The sequence below is a fragment of the Sus scrofa genome, chromosome 3 (assembly GCF_000003025.6).
Source record: "Sus scrofa isolate TJ Tabasco breed Duroc chromosome 3, Sscrofa11.1, whole genome shotgun sequence".
Lineage (NCBI taxonomy): Eukaryota > Metazoa > Chordata > Mammalia > Artiodactyla > Suidae > Sus > Sus scrofa.
The window spans coordinates 3,271,357-3,295,935 of record NC_010445.4 but is presented as its reverse complement, the minus strand read 5'-3'; the positions used below and the strand labels follow the sequence as shown (position 1 = coordinate 3,295,935).

The 24,579-nt window shown below is 61.7% G+C and overlaps 1 protein-coding gene across 4 annotated transcripts in view; it reads right to left on the bottom strand.

Moving 5' to 3' along the window:
* Positions 1 to 24,579, bottom strand: part of SDK1 (sidekick cell adhesion molecule 1) — a 513,421-nt gene that overhangs the window by 31,903 nt on the left and 456,939 nt on the right. For all 4 annotated transcript variants that reach the window (XM_021087982.1, XM_021087980.1, XM_021087981.1 and 1 more), the window contains 4 exons: positions 22,499 to 22,600; positions 8,378 to 8,493; positions 6,304 to 6,490; positions 4,470 to 4,607 (listed from right to left, as the gene is read on the bottom strand). In XM_021087982.1, the coding sequence (XP_020943641.1) occupies positions 4,470 to 4,607; positions 6,304 to 6,490; positions 8,378 to 8,493; positions 22,499 to 22,600 (543 nt within the window). The remainder of the gene's footprint in view (positions 1 to 4,469; positions 4,608 to 6,303; positions 6,491 to 8,377; positions 8,494 to 22,498; positions 22,601 to 24,579) is intronic.

The following is a 24,579-nucleotide window of genomic DNA, read 5'->3' as shown; positions in this document are numbered from 1 at the left end:
CTGCCCTTGCTGCAAACAGCAAGGCTCATCGGCACCTCGAACCTCGGAGTAGCCTTGGCCTCAGACGAGCCCAACAAAGTGCGTCCTGACTGCAAAGCGGGTCCAGCTTCCAAAGCCATCAAATTTCTCTAAGCCTACGGGTCTGCAGAAGACTTTCCAGTTGGTTTACTGTTTTCATATTACGCCTTTTATAAAGCATTTATTCAGCTGAATTATTCTCTTCCAAATTGTTTCGGAGGGATTTTGGCTGCTTTTGAGTGATGAGAGTTTTTCCATAGAGAAGCAGGGCCGCGTCTGCCCAGAGAGCCCAGCTCTCACCCGTATTACAGGCTTCAGGCTTGGGGTCCACCGGTGACCAACTGCACTCATGGATTGTCACCTATGAACATAGCGGGTCCTGCCTGATGCAGTCTTCTTTGGAGAGCAGCCCCTTTTTGGCTAAAAGCTGCCTTCCTTCCTCTCAGAGCCCAACCAAACACGGGTACAGGTGTGCACCTGCTTCCCTCCCACGGGGAGGCAGGGCTGGTCTGGCCTTGCCCGCAACTCAGCCACGTCAGAATCTTATTGATTTAGCCCATTTTAAAGCTCTTCCTTGCACTGCAACGCCTCAGGGTGCAATCACATAAAATACTTCCACTTAAAACATTAAAAAAAACATAAAAATAGCTCTGCCATTGAGTGAGGTGCCCAATTCACAGCTCAGTGCTCTGTGGGGCTGGGTGCTCCCCGCCGCAATGGGGGAGCTGGCCTCAGCACACGGAAAGCCGGGGATCCGCCAGCACTGTGTAGACGCCGTGCTCTCTGCGCCCGTGGCCTGGGCTGCTGGCTGCCTGACCAGGCGTCTGTGATGTCCATCCAGACACTGCACTGCCCAGGGCCTGGGTGACCAGGCAGCTGTCGCTCTCTGGGGAAGATCATTCCTTTACAACTTTTTTTTCTGTCTTTACCACACACTTACGTGTCTGTATAGAAGCACCAGCGGCATGTCTTGGGGAGTTCCCGTCCTGGCTCAGTGGAAACAAACCCGACTAGCATCTGTGAGGACGCAGGTTCGATCCCTGGCCTCCATCCGTGGGTTAAGGATCAGGCGTTGCCATGAGCTCTGGTGTAGGTCACAGACGCGGCTCGGATCCCACGTGGCTGTGGCTGTGGTGCAGGCCAGCGGCGACAGCTCCGATTGGAGCCCTAGCCTGGGAACCTCCACATGCTGTGGGTTCGGTCCTAAAACAACAAAAACAAGCAAAAACATTGAGTCTTGGGTGATGTCACCAGGGAAGCAGCGTCAGGAGAGAGTTACTGTAATTCCAGCCCCGGACAGAGATGCCTGCTGCTTTCTCCGTCTGCAGCCACACCTCTGGGGACGTAGGGTCTTCCGAGCCACACGAAAGTATGGACACTGGAGTCCCAGCACGGTGTTCGCGTTACCTGTTGGAGATTCTGGATCCAATAGAGAAGGGATGAGGTGGGCTTTCTCCCGAGACCCCCACCCAAGAGGCCTGCACACCCATCAGATCGCCGGCGGCACTAAGGCGGAACCAGGGGGTCACCCAGGTGTGGGGACTTGGGGCAGCGAAGGCTGGGCCAGGCCTGGGGGCGCCGGGCAGCTGGATTCCAGCTCGACCTCAGCGAGGGTGGAGAGCTGTGTGGTGCTTCGCTGCCGCTTCACCCTCTCTGTGCTCGACTGCAAGCCTCCCTCAGGGTCGGGCCTTGTCAGCTGTGCTGACCTCGTGTGCCTGTCCGAACGCCCGGGTGCCCGAGGCAGAGGGGAGCCCTGGGCGGGCCCTCCGGACCCAGGACGAAAGCAGCAGCCCTCCCCAGAGCAGAGGTCTCGTTACTTGTGAAAAGAGGCAAAGATAGTTGTGACCTGTGACCCCACTGCTGTCACAGAGGGGACAGCAAGCCCCTGTCCCAGCCAGAACGCGGAAGGCCTGGTGGCCTCTCGAGCTCCGTCTCTGCCGTTCACCACGTTCAGGTTCAGAAACACGAGGTCCCAACATTTCCCATCTCCTGGCGGTTAATGGCTCGTGCAGCCAGCTGCTGGGGTTCGACTCCCTCCTCTCTCCAACAGTCCCCTACTGTAGGCCCTGGACAGCGGGTAAAGGGCGCAGATGCCGCCTGCTCTGTCTGCAGACGAGGGGAGCGGCCGCCTGCCCCGCAGGGCTGTGGTGAAGACGGGGGAGAACGCTCGGGGGCGGGTGGTGAGCCCGGGGTGGGGATGGGGGGCATTGTCGCTGCTGTGCGAACACCACGTCCTGGTCCGCGTGCCTGGCGGGGTCGCGTTGACAGGAGCACAGGGGAGCTGTGTGGGCTGCCCGTGGTGATGCTGAGCCGCTGAGCCAGGATCCCGAGTGATGCCAACATGAAGCGGACAGCTGAGCACAACCCTGACGACCCGGGAACCCAGAGGCGGGTCGTGCCCGGGGAGACGGGGGTGCAGGCGTGGGGAGCAGCCAGCAGCGATCCTGGCACGTGCCTGCCCGGGTGGAGAACTCCTCTCCCGCAGCACAGCCAGGGCCTGCGAGGCAGCCATCCGGGCAACTTTTGTGGTGCCTGGCCTGCCTGGAGGCCAAGGACACGGGTGCTTGCCGCAGGGGCTCGACAGAGGGCGTGGGAAACTCGCTGTGGGGGTGGGAAGGCTCCAGGGGACCGTCGCTCACCATCCTGGGTGTCCCTTTCTCTCCGAAGGGTGCCAGGGGTTACTACCCTTGAAAAGGGACCGCGGCTCGTGGAATCCGTGTGTGCGGGGAACCTGGGGAGCCAAGCCGAGGTCTCCTGGGACTCGGGCCCTTCCTCCCCGCTGAACGTGCGAGAGCCCGGCCGTCTCTCTGGGGCTCTGGGGCTGGCACCTCGGCCACAGCCGCGCCAGGCCTCCTGCCCAGCAGAGCTGGGTTCTGGAAGGAACACCGCCGAGCGTGGCTGCGCTCGATCAATGCTGATCCCGGGCCTCTTGGCGGTTTTACAAAATGTTTCCACATATCACCTCTACTGTTATTTACCAAAGTCCATCGATTTTCTGAGACATACTCCTTTCCCCTCGTGTTTCACGTCTCTGATTTGGGATGCAGCTCGGAATTGATGTTACGAGCGTGCTGGGCTGTAGTTTATTGGAAGCCTTTTTTCTTTCTTAGCACTTCATAAAATAACAATGAATCTCGCAGTCAATGGCGGTTTAGATTCGATGAAATAAAATCCAGGGCTTAAATTTTCTTCTGCGAATCAACTCTCTGTTTTACTTGAATGTGCTTATTTTAAAAGGAAACTTTTATCACGGCTTTAAACGGAGAGCCAATATCGTTTGATGTGTTGGTTCTATTTTTTTCCTCCTGGACATGAGATAATCTATAATTTTTAGAGTCTGTCGGTGTCTACGACTGGGGGAGCCTGCCCCGGGCTCCTCCCCCTTCCCCGCACCGGGGCTGGGCACACAGTGGGAGAGAAAAAAATGCCCACTCAACCCTTGTGATGCCAACCCAGGAGTCGGGCAGGGAGGAGCACTGAGTGCAGGAACCACGTCCGTGCAGCACTGGTGGCGCCGTGCGTGGTGACAGCGGGGCCCTCTGGCTGGCGCCTTCCTGCCTCACCTGTCCACCCTGGTCCCCCCTTTGTCACCCCGGCCGAGGCCCATCCGGGACCCCAGCCCCATGGGTCCCCGGCCAGCCTCTCGAGCCCAGGACCTTCTCCGTGGTTCCATCGGCTGCTCATTGTGCCACCCTTGTCGCGGCTTCTCTCCGGCTCCTGCTTTGAAGCTCTGCTCCGCCTGCAGGGCCTCTGCTCCCTGTCGGTCCCAAGAAGCTCCAAGGTCACGGACGCACCTCCTTTTGTCCCCTGTATTGATGCTGCGGTTCCTTCACCCAGGGATCCCCGTCCTGTGTAACTGCTTCACTGGGGCCGCGTGACTGGCCCCGTGGCCTGCGGGACTTCTGCTTTGCCCCCTCCTCCCAGGCCCCATGTGATGGAGCCCCTGCGGGCTGGGCGCCTGGTCCCTCCTGCCTCTCAGCCCGCCCCCAGCCCTCACGGCACTGATCGCTGTCAGGTTGTCTCTGTGTAATTATCTGTGGGTCACGCTCCCCTCCCTGCACTCAGGCAAGCAAGGATCAGCTTTCCTGGATCCACAGATTCCAGCACCTGGAAGAGCACCTGGCACACAGGAGGTGCTTCATGAATCCTCGCTGGGTCAAGGCAGGAATGGAGGCAGCAGCAGAGAGGTACCCGGGCTGCCAGCCCTCTCGTCGGCCACGCTGCCATCATGGCTCCAGCGTGTGGGTCCAGGTGGGCCTGGCTGGGGTTGCAGCCCTGGGCTCCCAGGACGGCCGTGTCCCAGGTGACAGGGGCCAGGCCGGGGCCCAGCAGAGAGCGCTGAGCAGAACGGGGCACGGGCTTCTGGCCGCGCTCAGTCTGTCCAGCAGGCTCCTCCCGCAGCCTGGCTGCACAGACGGGGGGTGGGGGGCGCCGTGCGCCCGGAGGCTTACCTTGGACAGGCGCTAGGGGCTCGTACACCACACGATAGCCCTGCAGGATGCCGTTGGCCGCCGCGGGCTCTCCCCAGGAAACGTTCAGGGTTGTGGAGGTGATTTCTGAGAACGCCAAGAAGCTGGGGGTCCCGGGAGCTGGAGGGACAGAAAGGACGCTCACTGAGGCTCTAGAAACCATCGGCTCACGTTTCCAGGCCTCCCCCAGGACAGAGCTCGCGTTAGATGGTATTGTCAACTCAGCAACGCCTCGATGCCGTGGCACGAACGGGAGAGGTACCGAACTTCCCGGGATCAGTCAGAGACTCAGACCCTCCTGAGAAGAGCAGAGAAAACGGTGATGTTCAAACACAAAGGAGCCCGAGAGGCGCAGTGACAAAGGCCTAAAAATGAATAAATGGGTGGAAAGGGAACATGAAACGCGGACAGCGCCACTTCTGGTGCATCCTGGAGGCTCCGCGGGCTCCAGGCCTGCCCTTTGGGGAGGGACAAGCTCTGTGATGGACGAAGTCTCTGTCCCCGCCTCCTGGGGGCCTGGAGGTCTCAGAGAACCCCCTACCCCGTCCTCACCTGCAATCTCACAGCCCCCTGGCCTCCCAACGTCCCCTGGTCTGGAGTTGGGGGCCTAATGAGCCAGTGGGGCTGGAGGATGTTCCCAGCAGGTGCAGAGGGGGTGTGTCCAGGGGACACCCGCCTGCCTGGGCTTCACTTGGGGGGGGGGGCGGTGTTAGGTGGGGGGTGTCAGCACCTAGAGCTGCCCTGCCCAAGTGAAGACTGATGCCCGCCGCCTGCCCAGGCTCCCCTCCGTGCTCAGAAATACCTGCTGCATCAGCCCCGACTCATCCCTGTTCTGTCCTCACCTCTGCCCCTGGGGACCCTTTGGCTCCATGACCTGCGGGGCCTCAGTGCCCTGAGCCCCACCGTCTGCTCTCGGCCCCACAGGGGCACCCACACCTCCCAGCTCAGTCCACAGCCTGAGCTTCGGGGGCTGGACGAGGCCCTGCCATTTGGCTGTGGCCGTCTCCGGGGAAGGGGGCGCTCAGGAGCAGCATTATCCAGGAAGGCTGGTAGTTGGCTGAACCTGCTGAATGCTGGGGGGCCCTGGCTGGGGTGGGTCCTCGACCCCGGGCCCCAACCTCATCCTGCTGCCTTCAACTCCCGGGGTCTCCCAAGTGCTTCTGAGCTCTGGGGACCCACGGCCCAGCTGCTCCCGAGAACCCGGTCAGCCCTGTAACGCTCCCCTGGCCCTGGGGCTCTGACAGCCACCAGGACAGTGAGGGACCCGCTCACAACGCACACTGCCAGCGAGGAGGCCACAGGCAGGGCCGCGGCCGCAGGGCAGCCCGTCCACGCTCACGGACCTGGCCTGGGCCCCAGAGACGGCCAGCCAGCTGCTCCCGGGGGCGCTCTGGCCCTGAGGCCCCTGGGGCCCACAGGGTGGCCCAGGCTCAACACGTCAACAGACCAGGAGCTCCCCCCACATCTGGACACGCTGGTGTGTGACCCTGATGAGAAGTCCCGAGGGACTAGGGGGAGCCCTGCTGGTTCTGCCCGGGGCCTGGGTGCAGACGTGGCCCTGATTCCCCCGAAGCTCAAGCAGACTAATGATTAGCCCGCAGCTCCACGCACCGGGCCGAGGCCAGGCCCTGGGGAGCCCTGTGAGTCAAACCCAGAAGTGCCAGCCTCCCGGGGGTCTGGGTGACAGGACGGGCAGAGCCGAGGGCAGGGGGAACAAAGGGGGTCGCAGAACAGCCCCCCGGGGGGGGGGACCGGGTGGTCGCTCCCAGAGGGAGCATCCGAGAGGGGCTGCGGAAGGAACGCGCTGTCCTCCTACCGGCCTGGTGGGTGCGGCCTTGCCGGGGGCCGCTCCTGGGCCCGTCTCCAGCCGCGTTGAAGGCCGAGACGCTGACCAGGTAGCTGGTGTGGCTGCTGAGGTTCTTGAGCTTCACCGTGGTCTCCGGCAGGAAAAGCACCTTCATCTTCTCCGTCTCGTTCTGGCCGTCGGCCTCCCAGTAGTAGATCTGGCACAAGGAGCAAGGGCTGGAGCCGGGCATGGGACGGGGGGCACCCACCCCTCCAGGGTCTCAGCCTGCGGGCAGGCAGCCCAAGAGCCAGACAGACCAAGCACTCCAGGGCCGAGCTGTGCTCCGCAGAGGCAGGGGGTGGCCGAGGCCAGAGCTGGGTGGACGAAGACCCAAGGCTGCTTAGATTGTCTAGGGATTTGATTAGCATCTCTGAGTCGTTTTTCTAGCGTTGGGGCCTGCCTATGCCTAACGGAAGAAACCGGGGTTCAAGATGGGGTGTGAGGATGGAAGGGCGTTTCCTTCGGCTGCGGGAAGAGCTCCAGTGCTGCCGGTGGGGCCTCCGCCCTTCCCCAGGCCTCTGGACAGAGGGGAGACCCGTCACATCCCCCCTGCTCCAACCTATGGACACAACAAGCCCTCAACCTCTATCCTCTGCTCCCACATTCTGTTTAAGGCCGACATGAAGCCTGGATCCGTGTGGCCCAATGCGCTGCACGTTAAAACAACCAAAAATGACGTGGAGAAGAGCCACGCTGGGCTCGGCCCTGCGGGGGTGGCCCGTGTTTCTCCCGGGCTCTGTTTCCGCTCGTCTCATTTTTACGTGCTCGTGAGGGAACGTGACGCTCTCGTGCACGAAGGTTCGCTAAGGCCATCAGAACTGCTTCCCTGGACAGCTGGTCAAGAACCATGGCCCCACGCGGGTGGCAGCCAGGCTGCCCGAACTCAACCCAGCCCCAGGACCCACCTTGGCTCTGGGGGGCCTGAAGCAGGCCAGGCCATTGGCGCAGCCCAGAGCCTGGGGCAGCCTCCTGTGCCCGCGTGTCTGGCAGGGCTGGCGTGGCCTGGATGGGTGAGCCTTGCTTATTTCCCCCTGCCAGATACAGTCCAGCTCCTGCTCTCCGAACGGCCCAAATGAGATATGCCGCTTGGACAGGCCTTACGCACTTGAGATTGGTATCCAAGTTCAACGTCTTTATCAGGAGGAAATTAGGAAGCGTGTTTTGGACACACAGAAATAGCACCTTGCCTGCAGGCTCATGGGATTTTCTGTTAGCTCATTAATCACCGGAACAGCCTTGCCGGGGAGGAAGGTGTTTGTTTTCATTTCTAGAGGGATGTCTAATTGGTGCCACAGTCAACAGGGCAGCCCCGCCCACAGCATCTGATGACGGATCAACGTGGGCTCGACAGACCAGACTGGGAAATTCATTCTGGAGGGACCGGGGGGTTTTCAAGGGACGGCCCAGGCTGGTTTCCTCCTGCCCCTGCCACCTCTGTGTCATTGTCATCACCTGATACTCCTACTGGACTGGCCGGGCCCCTCTTTTGGACGCTGCCTTTGGCATATTTAGTTGATGTGGAATCCTAACAGGTTAGTGGAGGGGTTCTCAAAGTGAGGTTCCCAGGAACCAGACCCCTTGGGGGAACTTGTTACAAATGCACATGCTCAGGCCTCACCCCGGACCTACCCCATCAAGAGACCCAGGCAGCGCCTAGCAGTGCCCAGCGCAGAGCTGGGACGGAGACCTGTTCTCAACACCTTCCTCCACAGCAAAGACAGTGGAGCTCCCGGGGGGGTACGGGGGCCGGGGAGGGGTCTTGGCCGGGCCTGGGAGGGAGGGGCTGCCGGGCACAAACTGGCTGCCATGAACCAGGCCCCCCCTCTCCCAGGCCAGGGGCAAGGTCAGGCTCAGCCCGCTCCCAGCTCTGCAGCTGAGGATGCGCTGTGCGCAGGGCGGGAAACAGAGCAGAGCGAGCCGGGTGGCAGCTGGGCCATGTGGCCAGGGCTCCAGCCAAGCCCTCAGGAACCGGGGACTCAGGCCACTCATCCGGCACACAAGTGACCCGGAAGGAAGAGCCAAACCGTGCACGTGAGCGCCTTGCCTTGTAGCCCTGGATGTTCCCGTTCTGGCTCTCGGGTGGCGGCGGGTCCCATGTGACCTCCAGCTGGCTGGCGGTGAGCGGGTTCACCTGGATGCGCTGCGGGGCCACGGCCGGGGCTGCGGAGAGAGCAGAGAGGGAGGGCGGCTGAGTCCGTCCACAGGTGGCTCCGGACGCCGGGACGGGCCAGAGATGCCGCCCCGGACCGTCCAGCCTCAACCCCAGGACGACCCCAGACCCTTCTCAGAACCACGGCTTTGGAGGCATATGGTAAAACCTGGAAGCGCACAACGAATACCAGTTGTACTGAGACGCAGCAGAGCCCTGGGAACCAAGGTGGACACAGGAATCTGCAGGCTTGCGACTGAGCCAAGGGGTCAGGCCCCGGAGCGGCCGCAGTGACTGAGATGGAGCCGGAGGAGTGGAGCCGTGCAGGGCTCGGGAACGGCGGACGGTGCCGCCTTAGGGGCACATCCGGGGCCCTGGGGCCTCGAGTCCCGGGCCCCACTGACCCTGCAGCTGCCCGCTGCCACATTCATAACCGAGGGAGACGCTAAATTCCAGGTGGAGCTGGGGAAAAAAGGTGTCTGTGTTCCCACGAGGAGTTCAGGATGTGGGGGTGGGAAGCCGGGTTCCCGTGGAGCCGACATCTGAGACACGGGACCGCTCCTCGGGGGACGGAGTGCAGGTGTCATGGCTCCACCGTCCCCGCGGAGGCCAAGGACGGCGTCAGACCCCAAGCACCGCTCCTCTGGTCTTTCCCTCCCACCCCGAGGGGGCCCCCAGTGCTGTGTCAGGGTCGGCAGGGATGCACATGCAACGGAAGAGGTGACTGGCGGGGTGCCGTGGCAGCTGCTGGGAGGCTGGGAACAGTGCAGGGAAAGCTCCTGTACCTCTCAGGACCTTGTCCCCTCAGGCCCACCTGCAGGCCCACCTGTCCTCTGCCTCCCGGGGACCACCCCCTGCCCAGGCTGGACCCCGGCAGCTCTGTGGGGGGCCTGGCTGCCAAGGGCTGAGCACCTGCACCCTCACCTCCGAGGCTCTGCCTCCGGCCCCGGGCACCGCCGTGGACTCCGGTCTATATTTACGGGCCATAAGGGAAACGATCAGTCACCGTCAGCGGGAGACAGACCAGCACGCGGTCTCTCCCTGGAGGGGCCTCGGGGGAGAGGATGACCTCGGCGAGCCACCCCTCCCCCTCGGCTCCCCCCCCACCCCCGGTGTAGACTAAAATAGTAATTAACACCCACTCAGCCTGACACCAACTATTTATTCTGCTCCAACTGTGTGGCTCCCGTATTCCGGCTGCCCACCCTGCCGTTAATGGAAATATTAACAACACACACCAGGTTGTTGTGACAGATGCTCGGCCTCATTATCAGAAATTCTTATTTACCGCTCCATTAAACAACAGAATCACACACAAAAACAATTCAATCAAAACTAACTGGAGGAATTTTAACAGCCACATTAATAATCCAAAACATAAATAAAGTTAATGTCTCTTGCATGTTTGCCATCGGCGACGCCATCGCAAAATTACCGCTGTACAATTAAAATGTGCGAGGCAACATTGGGCACAGCCATTACCCTGGTAGTGGGCTAGGACCATCTATGGGGTCCCCCCCACGCCCCAGGTTTCCGTCTCGAAGGCACAGCCAAACCCAGGGCCCGCGGCACGCTGGAGGAAGAGGGACCGGCTCCGGGTGTGGGTGCCCACGGAACGGGCGCATCCGCGAACCGCGGGAGGATTCAGGGGCCTCTGCTGAGGTTGGCACGTGCCAGGCAAAGCCCCCGGTCCCGCCCTGGGAGCTGAGCCATGAGCACTGCTGTCTCCAAGCTTGGCTGCTCCCACGTCCCCCGAGCCAGCCTGCAGCACAGCACCTTTCTGCTGTGAACTTACTGCAGGTAACAAAGACTTTTTGGTGGTAACACAAGCAGGGGAGACAGAAACCCCAGTAACCAGGGCACAGCATGCCTGTCTCCAGGCTGACGGCTCTGGCTCCTGAGAGCCTCTGGGTCCCACACCGACAGGAGAGCCGGACTTGCCAGAAGGACCTCGGATCGCACCTCCAACGCAACGCCTGTTTGTCTTGAAGCCTGTTCCGTTTGGAAACGGATGGAGCATCTGATGAACCTCCATCTTTTTGTTCTCCTACCTTAGCATTTGTGGAACACAAACATCAGCTCAGAATGCTTTTTTAACCTGCATGAAATTAGCTTTTAAAAGCATGTTGGTGCAACGGTCCCTGGCACTTGCCGATAGGCAGACTGCCCACGGACGGCGCTCAAAGGCAGCAGGCGAGGTCCCGGCAGACGAGGCTATCGCACAGCTGTCCCTCTGGGCCTCAGCAGGCCTGCTCCTGCCCCTGGCCCTGGAGAGGGGGCTTGCCAAGGCAGTGACGGAGAAGCTTCTGGGACTTCTGGAGGCTCCCTGGACCTGACAGCAGCAGTGGAACTCCGGAGATTTCTGGAATCTTCTGGGATTCTGGCCGAGTGCTCGGGAGGCCCTGGAGAACTGGGTGCCATGGGCTGGACCCGGCAGGCAGGTCCCTTGGAGCAGTGAGGGCAGCTCTCTGCCCAGCTCGCTCTGGCCCTGGGCAGGCTCACTGCCCCCGAGGTGCCGTTGGGCGTCGGTGGGACACGGGGCTGCCCTGACCCAGGATGAACTTGCTGGTGAGGGGGCGCTGGCTCACGGCCCCCAACTCTGTGTCCTGCAGGCCCCTCCCGCATCAGGCTTCCAGAACCTCTGCTGCAGCGAGCCAGCTGCCCCGGCCCTGGTGTGTTCAAACCGTGGAATGGTAAGAAACAAAGTCCCCGAGGCTGGGAGAGCATGGAGTTGTCGCCTGCCCTTCTCCGTGCGCTCATGACACCTGCTGCCCCTGGGAGGGGCTCCACCACCCTGTGACAGTCCTTCTGAGGAGCGCCACGTCTCCCCTTGGACGCAAGTTTGGCCGACGACAGGGGAGCAGAAGGGACACGCAGGCTACGTCCCTGCAGAGGCTTCCAGAATATTCTGCGGCCCCTCCCTCTCCCCCCACCCCCAGGCTAGCGGGTCCCACTTTGGGGCTGATCCTGCGAGAGACAACAGCAGGGAGCGCGGGAGAGGGAGCCGGCCGTGAAGGACAGGCACGCGGGGGAAGGAACACGGGTGGTGCTCAAGCCGCCGAGACGAGGGGTGATCTGGGGCCACGGCGGGATTCGCTGAAATGTTCCTGAATGTCAGCCCGGCCCTGGGCTGAGTGCGCGGGGCGGGTGGTACAGACGAGAAGCGTCACAGGAGTCCGAGGGCAGGGTCCCTCCCGGAAACGGAGCATCCCCTTGGCTCTTCAGCGACGGGGGTACTGCACACGCGGCAGGGCCCCGGAGCAAGGCTCCAGGAGGCAGGGGATGGGGGTCTGGGGTCATGGCAGATGGACGGAGGGGCGTCTGGGGTCAGACAGAGGGGCGTCCGGGGTCATGGTGGATGGAGGGGCGTCCGGGGTCACCGAGGACAGAGGGGCGTCTGGGGTCACAGCAGGCGGAGGGAGGCTGGTTGCCGGGGCTGCCCGAGGCCAAGCTGGGCACTGCTCAGGCCAGGCTTTCACCTTTGCTTTTCGTAACCCAGTGATTTATTAGGCGGCTAGAACAAGTTTTAAACTGATGATTTCAGAATCACTGCTAGTGTTCTAATGTAACAAAATAAGTATCTCTTCACAGGATTTTTAAAAAGTTACACATCTATCAGTTCCCTTTAATGGCACCAGCATTTCTCTGGGCGCGCTGTCTGATTTCCTGTCAAAACGAGCAGGAGATCGAATTCTGGCTCGGAATTCACCTTCTCAGCAAACAAAGCCCTGTCGCCCTAAGTGGGGAGACTCCGGGTCTTTGTGCCTCTGCGCCCCTCGACACAGAAAGGTTTACGTGATGGCAGGGCCTCAGCGCCATGGGGACAAGCGGGGTCTCGGCGCAGGAAAGGAGGGGACAGACCCCCAAGGAAACAGGAAGGAGCCACTCCCGGGCAGGCGGGCAGCCCCCAGACACGGCTGTGAGTCACTGCCGCCCCCACACTGGACGTCCATCGCCGGTCACCCAGGACGGCCAGGCAGCCGCGAGCCCACCCACAGGAACTCCGGGTCCATAAATGAGGATTACTGATGACTTCACAAAGTAATTTTTAACAAAGCTTACCACCGAAAAGAGTGAGACCACCTCAGACACATCTGTGCCGAACAAGAGGGCCAGGCATCGCCCGGCTCTCAACCCAGAGCCCCCGTCTGTCCCTGTCTGGAGACAGACGCCGTGGTGCTAACACTGGTATGCGGCCGCTGGACTCCCAGTGATGAGCTGCCAGTGGGATGTGCCAGTGGGATGACAACACCCAGGGCGCTTCCGTCACGCCAGGGACCAGGTCACTCCTCCAAACCCTTCGACGGGCTCCCCTTATCCTAGCAGCCCGGGAAGCGGGTACTAGCCACTGCCCCGCTACACAGACGGGAAGACCAAGGCCCAGGGACGTCCAGTAACCAACCCCTCCCCCCCCGCCCTGCGGTCACACACTCGCCAGCAGGTGGCTCCAGCTTCGGGCAAACCCAGGCAGCCTGGCTCTGGGCCTGGGCTCCCCCCGCCCCCTCCCCCCGCCCCCCCGTGTAGGATTCCCGGGTGGGGGCTCCGTGCGCCTGGGTTCCCGGAGCAGCCGGCTCGCCTGGCTGTGTCTTTCCTCTGTCACCCCACTGCGGAGCCGGAACCAGAAACAACACTCAGGAAGCTTCGCAAGAAACATCAGGAACCTGGTCACAGAAACTGTTTGCAAAACAATCAATGGTCTGTACACCAGGCTCTCGAAAGCGTAGCTGGAGGTCACCGAACTTGGCTCCGTTCAATCTCTTTGAGCCTCCGTTTCATCGGGTGTAAAACTGGAGTAAATACCAGACGTGGAGGGTTTTCGGAATGAAATGACACGCGCAGGGGAGGGCAGAGCCCGCCTGGCAAGGGGCACACGTGGTGTTCCCAGGCTCCTCCCCCGAGGTGACCTGTCCAGTGAATGGCCCCGCCAGGTGGTGGGGGCACCGCTCCCACGTGGGCTCTGTCCCCGCAGAGACAGGAGGGGACTGTGTCACCACATGCTGACATGTTGAGATGCCCTTGCCCCTGGCGAGTCCCAAGGAGCCGGGGTGCGTCACTGTGGCTCTGGCAGCCGCACTCCTGGTGCTCGCACCCTCCCTCGTGCAGCCCCTCCTCTAAGGGGACCAGCGCCGAGGGCAGGTGATGGAGCCTGGGCCTCCCTCTCGCTCGTGCCCCCGGCTGGCACCTCTCTCCCTCTCACCAGCTCCCTCTCACGAAGCCCCCGTGTGGCAAGCTGCTTCATGGAGAGGCTGCCTTGCCAGGGCCGCGGGGAAGCCTCTGTCCAACCGCCCAGGAAGCGGGGCCCTGCCCACGACCACCAGCGAGCTGGGGAAGGGGCGTTCCCATCAGGCCCCCGAGGGCGCCACAGTCCTGGCTGACACCCTGTGAGAGCCCCAAGGCAGGGGACCCGCTACGTGGCGCCTGGATTCCTGACCCCAGTCTCTGTGAGGTGACAAGGGCGTGTGCCCAGCTGCAAGCAGATGCTTTGTTACGCAGCAGCAGATAAGGAACACACCCGCCCGGTGCAGCGCCCAGCCCAAGCCCTCTGCACGCTGAGGGCTCCCAGGGGCTGGCTGGGATTTGGAGCAGCCCCTGGTGTAAAAGCCGGATGTCACGGGGTCCGCGCCAAGGACGACCCTCTGCGAAGGTCAGCACGCCTTCTTAACCCTCCCGGACCCAGCGGGGGGCCTGGCCCAGCGTATGCGAGGGGGTCTAAGATAAGCTCCTGGCCTTCTTACGGGCAGGTGCGCCAGCGGAATTACAGACTTCTGGAGCCGTGCGGGAGCTGGAGTGGCTCTCAGGTGCCTCTAGCAAGAGTGGCGTCACGAGGGCTCGGGTTACGCGTGTGGAGAGGATGAGGCAGGTGCAACCCAGGGGCAGCAGTGGACATGCAGCGTCCTCGCCACGGCGTTGGTCTGCCCGACACAGCGGCTGCTGTCCGAGGACACTGAGCATCCAAAGAGCATGCTTTAAAAACAGCTGTTTCAATAGCAAAGGACCTGGAGGCCAGAGAGACTTGAGACTCAAAAGAACCAGCATGTTTTTTTGTTTTGTTTTGTTTTGTTTTTGGGCTTTTTAGGGCCGTACCTGCGGCATATGGAGGTTCCCAGACTAGGGGTTGAATCAGAGCTGTAGCCGCCGGCCTACACCACAGCCACAGCAACGTGGGATCCGAGCTGTATCTTCGACCCACACCACAGCTCATGGCAATGCCAGATCCTCAACCCACGGAGTGAGGCCAGGGATGGAACCTGCGTCCTCGTGGTGACTCGTCAGATTCGCTTCCACCGGGCCACGACGGGACCTCCCCAGCGTGATTTTCTTACTGATGTTTCCATGATACAGGTCAGTGCTGAACGCATCCAGCATTTGCTTTCGTCCAGTCACAGCTTTTGTGGACCCATGTCACCAGCCCCATCGCAGCCACCACTGCTCACACCACCTCCTCAGCTCCACCGCTGCTACCACCCTCCGTGAGGAGAAACAGCTAAAAGCCACTCAAACCAACCAGCTAGGTGGCTTGCAACGGCTGCTGTTGTTGTCTCTGTCTGCAGAGTGAGCTCTCATCACAGCAAGACCCAGGTCCTAACAGACCGTGATTGGCCTGGAGCCCATGGGGTCTGAATAATGCAGTTCGGTCCCTAATTAACCACCAGCATCCTGTGCAGTTCGGATGCGCAAAATTCAAGCTGCAGGAAAAGCAGCTGGGTCTCATCTTCCTCCTGAGAAAACTGAGGCTGGGGGTTGGGGGGTGGGGTAAGGTACTCACCCCAGGATAGACTGTATTTGAACTTGGGTATCTGCCTGACTCGAGGGCCCCAGCTCCTCCAGGGCAGAGTTGGCATGCTTTCCCTAAAGGGTCAGGCAGCATTTTAAGCTTCAAGGGACAGGCAGGGGCTGGGTTTGGCCAAGGCCCTCTTTGGAACCCGTCCTGTACGGCTTGACCCTGGATGGCCTCAGGCCCTTCCAGGACCCACACGAGGCCATCGCCCTCCTCAGGGACACGACTGGGGTCTCCCTGCCTTCAGGGGCCCAGCCAGTGCCCAGCGCGGGGCTGCTCAGTGGTGAGGACTCAGTCCACCCCGGCCAGGTCCACCCCCAGGGTTGGCTGAGAATCTGGCCAAGGACTCAGACTCCAGATTGTGGATGTTTGGGTCCCTTCCAAATAAAGCATCAGGCATCGGAACATTCTCCAGAACCTTCCTGCGCCGAAGGAAACAGTCATTAATAATGTCACTTGCCTACCGATGTAGCCTGGGCTCCCGTGTCTGCTGGGAAAGGCGGTGACCCAGGCGAGTTGTGCGGGGGAGCTGCAGATGCCCACCAGAGCGGAACGATGCAGGGAGGTCTGGAGGGTGGCTGGAGGGCAGACTGGGGCAGGGCCAGAGGCCGGAGGCCCAGCCTTGGGAGCATGTGGTATTCCCACCCCGTAGACGCCAGGATGCCTGAGGGGTGTGGAGGACGGGGTGGAGACAGAGGCTCCAGAGGTTTCCATGGTCCCTTCTGGGGGGGCCTGGCCTTCAGCTCACACCTGTGGGGTGGTCCCCCCTCCTAAGCCCCAGCGCTCCCGGGGCCCTATCAGGCCACCCTCTTTCCCGCTGGCCTCCCCCAGGGCTGTGTCTGGCTGCACTGCTGGTTTAGTCCTGGGAGCACTTGTGTTCCGTTTGCTTTTTCTCAGGCCTCCGTCCATCCCCCCGACTCCGCTCAGCACCCCAGTCCCCACTGTGCCCAGAGAATGCTTGAAAGTCAACACAGTGCTTGGCTGGGCCCCCTCCTTCCGCACGCGGGCCTCACGGGGCGGGGGTCCTGGTATCAGCTGCAAGAGGGAGAGCCCAGGGGAGGCAGCAAAGGCCCCCAATGGTATCCTGGGGTTCTCCCTGGCGTGGTGAGGGGCAGAGTACCCTGTGCCTGCTCACCCACCCCTGTGCCCCACTGCCCTGGGTTGGGCCCTGGAGATGCCCCCTCAGGAGACCCCGGGCTGCGCCCAGACCATGGGGCAAAGGGTATGTACTCCTGGGATCTCCGAGCACCAGCTGCTCCTCCGGAAGACGGAATGGCGACTGGGCCAACACAAGCCCGGTACCGGCAGGCTGTCCAGACAGCCGTCCACCCTGCCTGCTGGCCCGTGTGCGATTCTGTACCTCCACCTGGAGGCACCCCTGCCGGCTGCGTGGCCAGGGGAGACTGGCATCAGAGACACTGAGAATCTGCCCACGGTTTTCAGCCCTGGGGCTGCAGGAAGGGAAGCCTGTGACACATAGATGGTGCTTGGCTCTACATGGAGTCCCTGAAACCCTTCGGTTAGAGCCAGGGCTCCCGGGCCGCCCTCACCTGCCACGAGGGGGCGCTGAGAGGGCGGGCGAGGGGCGGGCATTTCCTCCCACTCAACCCGACGTGAGTGTGAACCTGGAGCCCTTCCCAGATGGAGAACCCGCATCGCCCAGTGAGCCTCCCTGGTTCCTCAACAAACAGCAAACCAACAGCTTCGAGATACTCTGCAATCTTCCGAGGCAAGGCGCACACGGAAAGCAACCCAGGTGCTGCTCTGAAGCGGATACAGAGTCTGCACGTCCGCCCTTTCCCTCCTAGGAGAACGTCGTGGAGCCGAAAGCCACGTCCAGACATCCCGCTGGACGCAGAGCTAGTCCTGGCCCCGGGGCTGGAGAGTGGAGAAGGCGCTTCCTCCCGCAGGCCGTGTCTGCTGTGCCAGGGGCCAGGCGGACCTCAGCCCGGCTCTGGTCGGGGGCACGCAGTCAGGACACCCAGGTTCGCAGAATAACCGCAGGGAGAGGGCCGGGAGTGACACGGAGTCCGCGCCAGGAGACCCTCCCGCTCCGGTGAGAGACGCCAAAGGACGGACAGGCCACCTCCTGGAGGGGACACGCGGACCAGATGAAGCCGTCCAGTCTCCACGTTAGTTCAGACTTCAACACCCTTGGATAAAAACGCCCACTCTTGTGAAAATTGGCCAAAATGACAGGAAAGGTCCTAGAACGATTGTGGAAATGTAGGGAAAAAATGGAAGGAGCGTGACTACGCACGGAAAATGTGCAAGAAAGTGTTAGAAGGCTGAGCGGTAACAGGTGGAACCCGAAAGAAGCCTCGGGCAGACGGGACGACGCAGGAGAATTTCAAACAGGCTTCGGATCCATCACAGAGAAAGACCCAATCAGGAGATGGGTCTGGATCGGGGGTGAGGGCTTCTTTGGAAACAATTTATTTAGAAGCTCACTTGACACCAAGTTCCAAGATAAAGTCCAGAGGGATGGAAGAGTTTCAGGGGAAAAATGAAGCCATAAAAATTCAGAAGACAGGCTGGGTGAATCTTTGCTGGGTTCCTGGGTGGGAAGCAGAGATGCAGCGGGTCTGAGGTTGGACCACACGGCCATTTAAACCTGATAAAACGCGTGACAAACCAGAGAAAAGTGCAAACAGGGGCCTCACACGCGAGCAAGTGTGATACCCCTGAGAGATCAAGGGCTCTTAGGAATCAACTCGGCAACATGAGCAAATGCGCCATCAACAACCACAGGATTTCATCAGACGGGCCCTTTGAAGGCCCGTCTATTAAGACAAACATGAGATAACTTTTCACCGCATGTGAGAAAAGATTTAAAAACGGGGGCGAGAGGGACACGCCCTGAGACCTAAGGAGAGAATCAGAGAAGTGGTAAGAGATATGCAACAGCCTCCGCAGCAGCTTATCGGTACCAGCGGGACTCCGTGCACGTGTCGGGTGGTGGTTCCGTATCTGGGGGTGTAAGACACTAGGATGGGCTCCGAGGGGGTTTAGGACATTTCTCCACCTCCTGGGACCCAGGCACCCCCTGCCCCACCCACGGGAGGCATCGCCAGGCCTTGGCCCCCGTTCCCAGCGGAGAGCCCCGCCCACAGCCCCCTTCACACAAACACATGGGGCGCCGGAGACCCGCGTATCCAGGGAAAAGCACTGTCTCAACTCCCACTGTGACCCGGTGACTAACTGCACCCCTGCCACTTCCAGCCCCGGGAGGTCACCGCGGACGCCCGGGGCGGCAAGCCCAGACCTGGCCCGGATCTGCCACCGCCAGGCCCCAGCGCAAAGGGCAAGAGTGGGGAAGCCTGCAGAGGCGGAGGCGGAGGCTCGAGGGTGGCCCACCCGTGCCCCGCAGGGGCCTTGAAGCTGAGGGGCAGGAATAAGGCGCGCTTACGCCCTGGAACAAGCTGTCTGTTACACCCATGCGGGTTCAGCAGGAAGGGGCTGGAGGCAGGGCCCCCCCACACACTGAGGGAGGGAAACGGCACAGCCAGAGCCAGAGGAGAGGGGCTGGCCTTGGGGGCTGGCACTTTGGGGGGTCTGGAGACGGACGTGCTCTGACACCCCTGAGCCCCGAGAGGGGATGCGAACCGGAGGTGAGGGTCCCGGCCGAGCATCGCCTGGGGCTCAGGGTGCCTCAGGCTGCTCTGCGGGATGTGGGGATCCAGGCTGGGAAATCAAATGCTGGGCTTTCCAGAGCTGAAGCGGCTGCCCAGTAGGGCACAGGGACCCCCAGAGGCTGGATGACAATCCCAGCTGGACCCCCCTGAGCTGTTGCCAACGGCCCGGCTGCAAACCTCAGAGCAGAGCCCTGAGTGGAAGATTGGGGGTCCCCCCAGGGACTGAGGGAAGAGCAGGGGTCCAGGCAGATGCAGCTCGGTGTAGAGGGGACGGTGCATCTTTCGGGGAGCAGCCTGGGAGGTCTGGAAACCCAGCCGGTCCCAGGGCAAGGGGCAGCCTTTTCCTGAAAGCGGCCGGGCCTCCAGTACTAAGCGTTGTGAAGGCCGAGATGTGGGCTCCTTTACAGGCCCAGGACCCTGGGGACACGGAACTGGGCCTGGAGATTTCTCCGGGGGGCGGGGGCGTGGTGGTCGTGGTGACTGGAACAGCAGTGCTGCTGAGGAACCCACAGACACGCCTGGGCACCTCTCCCAGAAAGTGCTCTGGCCACTTGGCAAACTGCCGTTAGTGAGGCACAGACAGCGAGAGTAAATGCCTGGTCCCTTCTTCTGACAGCAGCACCCAGAGCTCCCCGGGGGGTCCGGGGATCCTTTCTCCCATGTGGTCCATGTGGTCTGGGTAGAGAGAAGATGATCCCCTGGCTTTGGGGACCTCAGGCCTTTGGCTGCAGCATGCAGTTTGTGGATGGGCCGTGACCAAGGCAGGCTAATGGGAGCCTGTGCGCTGCCACTGTAGGTGCTGTTGAAAAAAAGGAAGTTCTTTCTGCTACCTGAAGCTACAAGACCACCTTAATGAAGAGCCATCCAAGACAGGAGCAAGCTGAGAAGAGGGTGGAGCCAAGACGGGAGCAGGACCAGACTGGGAGGACCCTGGATCCAGCCATGCCTGAAGCTGTGCCTGGTTGGGTTTCTGTCTCTTGCAAATTAGAGTTCTTACTGATGTATTATTTTTACCAATTTGTAATGCCTGGGCTCAGAAATCAATCTCAATGAGGAATCTCGTAAAGATTAACCTTTCTCTCTGAGATTAAATGGATTTAAACATTACATATTTGGGCTAAAGAGGACCCATAGGTCATTAACCTCTCATTGTTCTGTAGACGAGGCCAGATGAATCGAGCAAACCGCTCAGGGTCTGTCACTCTCCACTTACCGACGGACGCTGGTCCAGGCGTGTCCGGGACATTTATCCTGTGAGTGGGGCAGGCAAGTTGGGGCAGAGGGTCAAGGACCTGTGTCTCCTCATGCCTAGCCTGCAGCTCTCCCCTGTGCACCATGACGTGCAAGGCTGGAGCTCCGAGAGGTGAAGTGACTGGCCCCGTGTCACACAGCCGGAAACAGGCAGAGTGGACAGGTCTGCTCAGGAACCCGCAGCTCAGCTGTGTTCACACAAGTCTGAGCATTATGGGGTGAGGGCACTTTGAGGGCACCCCTGGGCTGTGGGAGGTGGAGACAGGGGTGGCCAAGGGGTACCTGGTAGCAATGCTGGAAGGGCTGGCAGTCGCCTTCCAGAACGTTCTCTGCAGCGTTATCACAGGTGCCAGAGCAACGTGCTGGGTGGCAGAGAAGCTGGGCCAGGCCGCGTGGGGAGAATCTGCAGCCTGGAGGCTGGGGGAGCCTCAGCAAACCAGCCTCTGTGCTCCCGACCCGAGGCCCTGGGGAAGCAGGCACCCACACCACGGGGCAGAGCCGCGTACTCCCTCCCGTCTCTCCGGGACCCCCGGGACCCAGCATGAGTGTGTGTGTGTGTCGGGGGGGAGGCCTCCACGGGAGACGGACCCCAAGGGGAGAGGGGAGGGGGCTGCCAGCATCCTGCTTCAGGCGTCGGCTCGGCACTGTGACAAACACCTGGTCTGCCTGAAACAACCCAAGTGTCCACCGATGATAAACCAGAGGTGGCGTCCGCACACCACAGGGGACTCTGACTCCCCCTGAGAAAGGATGAAATCTGGTGCCTGCGACAACACAGATCAACCTGGAAAACCCGCCGAGAGAAGCCAGATGTGAAGGGGACATGAGGTCGGAGGCCAGGTCGACGAAGTGCCCAGAACAGGCAAACTCACAAACGCGGTCAGTGAGAGGCCGCCGGGCACCGGGGGAGAGGGAGCGGCAGGGGTCTGCTGGCGGGTGAGGGGCTTCTGTTTGGGAAGACGAAAGAGGCTGGAAGTGCCCAGTGCGTGACGCCCTGGCTGGACACGGGGAGACACGGAGGCCGGCAAATTGCACATGAACTGCATTCTTCCACAAAGCAAGACGAAGAAACTAGCAAGCCCAGAACTAGAGCCTGGAGCCTGCACGGGCCCAGGGTCGCCTGGCTGGCTGGGTGCGGCCCCCAGGGCCTGCCTGTCTCCCACCCAGGCTGCAGCCCTCTTCTCTGGACGTCTGCCCTGGCTAAGGCGGTAGCCAGAGCGCCCACGACCCCTGGAGGCTGGGACCTCACCTTGGAGGCTGGGACCCGGCCCTGGAGGCCGAGTCCTGGCCCTGGAGCGCAGGCTGACGGGCTGGGAGCACAGGTCCTTGGATCCTGGCCGGCCGTGCCCCTCCGCCCAGAGGCATGACTGTCCCCACCGGCAACCCTTATAGACTGTGTGTGCCACGCTCCCAGCCACACGCTGCCTCTGTGGGCCCTTCTGCGGCGGGACCCAGCCCTCCTGGAAAGCCCGGCCCCCCCCCCCGCCACTGAGGCTTGTGTAACGAAAGGCCGACAGGACGTGTGCTCCCCATTCCCTCATTCTCCCTGCTGCCGTGACAACAGGTGACCTTTCCAGAACAATCCAGCTCAGCTAGACTTGGTGCTGTCGATGGGCTTATGACGACGACCTCTCCAAACCACAAAAGGGCACCTGACCCAGAGCCCGGGACTCTGTGCTCAGAGGGTCTGCAGCCACCCCATGCCCACCCCAGCTCTGCACCAGCAACCCGAGCGGGAGCCCAAGGCCATTGGCCAAACGCAGAGGACACACGGTCAGCGGGGTAGGAGCTAGGACGCCCTTGTCCTGAGGTGGCTGGGGAGGGAGGGCAAAGGTGCCCTGACCTTGACCCAGGACACCGCGTCTCCCGGTGAGTGAGCCCTGCAGAGGGGCCAGGCCCTGAAACAAACCCAGGGCCACCTCCTCCCCAAAAGGGGTGCACGCAGGGATCCGCGCGGCTTCCCAAGACCAGGGCGGGGCTGTTATAGGAGGTCAAGCAGACTCTGGGCCAAGGCCATTGCCCAGGCCCAAGGTGACAGAGACAGCAGGTGACAAAGGGCAAACACCCCCTCCACACACCAAGGTTCCCACACACCCGGATTCCCCCAGCATCAGTCCCCGAGAGCAGCCTGACGGCCCCAGACGCTACGTACCCCGGGGCTCAAAAGCAAGACGAGGTGGCTCACTCTGGCCGTCCGGACCCCTGCCCTGGGCGGCACCCTCTTTCCAGCAGGGACCTGGAAGCCTCCCGCCCCACCAGGAACACGCTGTCCCACTGGCAAGCTGTTCTCGGACGAGAGGGACGCTGCTGGCACCCGAGCTGGGGCCGCGGGGTGGGGACACGGGGGCTTACCGGCCTCGCCGACAAAGACCTCCACGGGCGCGCTGGCCGGGCTCTCGCCGACGACATTGTAGGCGGTCATGAGCACTTCGTAGCGCCGGTACTTCTTTAGATCTGCAAGGCGGTGGGACGGGGGTCAGCTGGCCCAGGACCGACTCCCTTTCTTAGAAAGCTCCCTCCGGGAGCCCGCTTGAGGGACCAGCGCCCCTGAAGAGCCGCAGGGGGAAGAATGTGGCTTCCTCGCACACAGAAGTCCACGGGGGGCCTGCCACCCTTTGTCCCGGCAGCACTGTGCCCCCGCAAAGTGACACGGGTGAGGCAAAGACGTGCCCTCTTCTGCACTGGGGAAGAGGCAGCAGCAGGCTCCTTCGGAGGAAGGAGTGGAGGCTCCAGGCCCCGGTCAGGGCTTGCCTTTGGCCAGAGTCTTTCCTTAAAAGTAACAACAAACAGGGGAGTTCCACTGCGGCTCAGCGGTAATGAACCCGACTAGTATCCACGAAGGCATGGGTTCAATCCCTGGCCTCGATCAGTGGGCGAAGGACACAGTGTTGCTATGAGCTGTAGTGTAGGTCGCAGAGGTGGCTCAGATCCTGCATTGCTGTGGCTGTGCTGTAGGCCAGCAGCTATGGCTCCGATTGGACCCCTAGCCTGGGAACCTCCATATGCCGTGGGTGTGGCCCTAAAAAGACAAAAAAAAAAAAAAAAATTCAACAACAGATGGGGGCGCAGGAGAGACCCTGACATTTAAATATATATACAGCAGCAAGCCGAGGCCCTTGCATTTCTAACAGCCGTGGCCTGGGAAGGAAGGGGCAGGTGAATCAGGGCACATGAAACCATGCAGGCAGCTTGCGATTCATTCTAGTTGATGTGGTAAGAGCAGCTGACCCGACCTTTAATCAAAACATTCTGGAAGGTTCTCCCAGGAGCGTAGCTCTCCTGAGGCCCCATGTGGGTGCCTGCCCCCCCGCCCCGTGAATGGTTACCGCAGACGCCTCGCAGGCAGCTGCTCGGGCTGTGGGGGTGCAGTCAGTGGGACCCCCAGGCCCTGCCCCATGGCTTCTGTGGATGCAGACGGCCAGGCTGGCCTCGTCTCAAGCCGGGTGCCACGGAGGGGAAGGGGCTGCTGCGAGTACACGGGACACACCAGGGTGGACACAGCTGCGTGGCCGAGGCCACCCTCCCGCTCTTCACAACCCGCGGTTGCCAGGCCCAGGCGGAGACCCCCAGGAGGAAGCCCCCATCACTGGGGCCCGGCCTGCACTTGGCCCCTCCCCGGCTCCTGGGGATGTCACATCTGGGGGAGCATCCGGCCCAGAGGGACTCCCTGGGGAGACGGGGAAAGGAGGACAAGTGATGGGGGTGCGGGGAGCGCTTGGCAAACGGGGCAGCCATGTCTGGGAGGAGGGATGAGAGGTCCCCGGGGCGCCGTGGGGGTGAATGGGGGGCTCTGGCAGCCCCGGAGGGCGCCCCCCACCGCCGGGCCAAAGGAAGGGCCGGCGCCTCCCCCCCACCAATCTATCCCCCTGCCAGCCCAGCCAGCTCTCTGCGCCCAAGTGAGCCCCACTGGGGCCTCAGTCCTGCTGCCCGCTGACACCACCCCAGCCAGAAGTCCAAGGGGCCGCGCGAGGACGGAGGGAGACCCCGGGTGCGGCTTCCGTGTGACCCCTGAGCCTCGTTACAGCTCGACGCAGGCACAGAGGGACAGACACCATGTGACCCACTTCCCGGAGGTCCCTGGGGGAGCCAGGTTCACAGACCAGGAGGTAGAAGGCGGGTGTCAGTGGCTGGTGGGGCGGGGGGTTCAACGGGGACAGCGTCTCAGTTTGGGGAGCTGAGAAAGGCCTAGAGGTGACGGAGGTGGCATCGTGCACGGAGTTAGTGGCGCTGAGCTGTGCACTTAAGGACGGTAAGACGGGAAATTCTGTCATGTGTCTTTTACCCCAAGAGGAGGAGCCAGAGAGGAGACGTGGCATTTCTGACTTGCCTTTCTGTCCCACACTCGACCTCATGTGTCTGTATATCCCCCCCTCCCCCAGCCTCTGTTTCTAGAACTTTCCTTTCCTGGCTCCCTGCCGGTTCTGGCATGCTGT